This window comes from Bremia lactucae, linkage group LG9 (genome assembly GCF_004359215.1).
Source record: "Bremia lactucae strain SF5 linkage group LG9, whole genome shotgun sequence".
Lineage (NCBI taxonomy): Eukaryota > Oomycota > Peronosporomycetes > Peronosporales > Peronosporaceae > Bremia > Bremia lactucae.
In genome coordinates, this window is record NC_090618.1 from 1,662,512 (window position 1) to 1,666,116 (window position 3,605).

A 3,605-nucleotide genomic window follows, 5' to 3' on the forward strand; every position below is an offset into this window, starting at 1 on the left:
TGTCAGCATACATCGGATCAACCGGGTGCGTCAACTGTATACAAGATCAAGAGTCTAAAGCGAGTGCGAGAAACCCAAGAGACGGAAGCGGTGAGGGCCGTCCGTCCGACGAATGTCCGGCTGCTCGATGTGTATTGACTCATTCAAGCACGGTTTGTGACCAAGCTTATGAAGCTACTGTCATACCTTGCGCTCATGATACTATTTACCACATCGATCCTAAATAGCACACTAGACGCTTTATAATAAGCACAATGAGCCGTAGGACATGACCACACAGTGAGATCACTCTCCTCAATTAGAGGGTGTTCTGGCGTCGTCTCGCAATCGGAACCTTATGAAAGGTTGTTGTGCTGGGAATATTAGCGCTTTCGCATCAGTTTAACGCTGTCAATCGGTTGCGTCACAAGGCTTCCTGTTCAAATGCGCAAAATTAAAATAGCTATATTGACTGTCATCTGTGTGAAAAAAAGGTTAGGTTGATTCTGACCAAATCAACCTATCGATAGATCTCATATCTTGCCTAATTTTGTTGCGTCGATATTACCATATTTGGTAATATTATATCTTTTCAGTCAAATGATTAATAAAACTAATTATTTGCACTTCTTTGCTTATTTCCTTTCGTTCTTAGGAAATAGTTCTTATGTTACGTACACCCCGTTACACAAATTGTGCTTAATAAATTAGTGAAACATTGGGACAACTTCGTCCCGTTACATCATGCATGTCGCGGTAGTTATATATTTTACGCCAATCAAATTAAATTGAATCTTTTGATGGTTTGAAATGGAACCCTAACCCTCGAGATCTTGCGACCTCTTGGGAGAGGGCTCGTTACTCTTGCGGATTTTCGGGTTCACAATTCAAAAGAGAAAGACGAAACACAAATGCTGGAGCTCGTATGTGCCTTAATCGGAGTGAAAGGCGTATTCTCTGTGGATATCGACGAAAAGAAGGTAGCCGGGGCCTTAAAGGACGTTATTAAAACTAAAAATCCAAACATAATTAAATGCGATGCTCGCGATCTCGAGCTGTACTTGGCGAGGAAGGGGGACGCGTGGCTGTCAGAAAGCGAGCCGAGTGCACAGCAACTCGAAAGGGGAAATGTGGATGATGACATCAAAAGTATGCTTAATTGTAAGCCATTAAGGGCAATTTGGTCTATCCAGCGTTGTCTGAACGAAAACCAAATGCCCGCGCCGCAGCCAAAGCAAATTCACGTGCTGGTGGTGCTTCCAAATGAGGTCCCACTCACCATTTCGCCGAACAGCGGCGAAGCTAGATTTGTGGAAAGGTATGAGTCTCTCTCCAAGACACTTGCGAGGCATGAACAAGTCGAGTCACTCTCGAAAGCAATCCGCGCAATCCTCGAGGGCAATTTTGACATCACACCGTTTGTTGTTTTGGAAAGCTCGTCTGGTATGGGAAAGACGCAAATGGCATTCAACTTGAACGCCACAGGAGAATTTGATGCTTTTTACATTTGGTATAATAAGGTAGGCATTCGTGCTCGACCAGCGGAGGGCTGCGTCCAAGGCACAGGGTCATGCTGCGGCGGAGTACGTCACTCAGACTCAGGATGAGCTGAGGCATGAGCAGCCTCGGAGCGAGGCTCTCAACAGGACTCTTGAGATGCTCTCTGCCCGGCCGCATACCTGATAATGTACAAGACATTTGTGCAGCGTATTCATCACGTACCGATGCTTTCAGCTTTTGCCTTGATAATGACTATAAAAACTTGAAAGATCGGTCCGATATCGGCAGCATTCCAAATTTGCGAGGTATAGAGAATCTGTCTCTTTATGGATTTATTCAAGCTGCACTGCTTGGAAAAAATAAAGTTGATGAAACTGTTAAGACTCGCAAAGCTATTAAAACGGCACTCGAAGATCGAGCTGCGAGTGGAAAGAAGCCCTTCATCTTTTTCCTAGATGAATTTCCACGTGAAATTGACAGAGAAGCCACATCAAGCACCAACGAGGCTTTTGATCAAAAATGTCGACTTCGTCTCATGAGAAACATATTTCGATCGTTTGGACTTGTTGTGATAGTCAGCTCCACGAGTGGCACGGCACGAAACTTGGTCTCGGATTCCGCTGGATCTAGAAACACTTTGGATTATCTGTGGTGCATAGTGCATCCACTTTTACCTCGTACTGCGATCGACAGTGACATTATGATACTGCCAACCGTTTTACAAGGCATTATCGCTAATAGTCGGCCTCTCTTCGCTTGGACAGCTGTCCAGTATATGCGGAAAAGTCGGTGGAGTGAGGGCAGCAATACAGCAAATTACTTAAATGCGCTGGTTGGACATTTGGCACCAATGTTTGCCAATTTGAAGCCAAAACGATATCACGAGTTCAAGATTGGTCAGCTGTGCTTGTTGCTCTGCTCAAGTTATCGTGCTGAAGACGGTAAAGTGAATTTGATTGACAGTCATTATGCTTGCTTAGATGAAAAGACGATGTTCAGGCTGATGCTGACGCCAACCGGCGAACTGTATAAAGTCGCAGATATCAAAAGCAACGAAGCCAAGATCAAAGCTGAAGACAAACGTACCTGGGAATGTCGTAGTGTGTTTCCTCACCCAGCGAATGACGTGCTACTACACTTGACTATGACCGGCGGTTTATGTTATCGTCCGTTTGACCATCCCTTGCGTGAGGTCCTAGCGTCAGTGTCGACTACCACATTGTATTTTCATAATACTAATCAGCCTATCAACGATGGGCAGCGTCTCGAAGCATTGGTGTCAGCGGCCGTCGTGTTGGCGAGTCATGTTGACGGACTCGGCGGGGTGGCATTACCGACATTTTTGGGTCGGCTTTTGTACGAGTTGGGCGTCAGGTCACAAGATGGGAGAATCGAATTACCTCGAGGCGTTGAGACAAGCGGGAATTTGGTCGTTCCATTCCTGTCTCCTCCAAACGTGGAATGGCCAGCTTGGCTGCTTGATGACAAAGTTATGAAGTTCGGCGATCTCGTCCGAACTAAAAACTGTGATAAGAGCGACTTTCGTATTGTTTCCGGGGAGATATCTGGCGAATGCAATGACCATGGACAGCCTCTGCCCCTCCAAACAATGAAAGAGATACTGTCGCGTGTACCCGTTGAGTCCAAAGTGCATGTGGTAGTAACGAGAGAATTGCAGAAAAAATATTTTTCGAGGGAAGAAACATATGCAACATTTGTGCGAGAACAGAATTTGTCAACGATAAATGTTTATCGCATTTCAGGTGGGTCGACGCTACACGAAATAGTTGGGATGGAGAATCAAGAATTGCAGAAAGTACAGTGCATGGATGATGGCAGCACGAGGCTCTGCGACAAAAAGCTGGTCATTTTCATCGAGATTGGCACTGGAAGAATCTAGTTAATTGAATTCTATTTGCATCATGTTTGCTTTATTATAAACGATACAGATTGCTTTTGTAACGGGGTGTATTGTTACATGAAATTAACACTTAAAGGATGTTAATTAATATATTATCTAAAAGGTAGATAATATTTATATTATCTAAAAGGTAGATAATATTTGGGGGATATTACTTTATATAGTAATGTCCTGAATTTTTATCCATAAATAGGTATAGACCATT

General features: G+C 44.1%; 1 protein-coding gene across 1 annotated transcript; it reads left to right on the forward strand.

The window, feature by feature from the left end:
- Positions 1-890: 890 nt before the first annotated feature.
- On the forward strand, positions 891-1,586 carry CCR75_007028 (uncharacterized protein; the record flags this gene model as incomplete). Its single annotated transcript, XM_067965092.1, has 1 exon — positions 891-1,586. The coding sequence occupies one exon, from the start codon at positions 891-893 to the stop codon at positions 1,584-1,586; it is 696 nt and encodes a 231-aa protein (XP_067819521.1).
- Between the last annotated feature and the right edge of the window lie 2,019 nt (positions 1,587-3,605).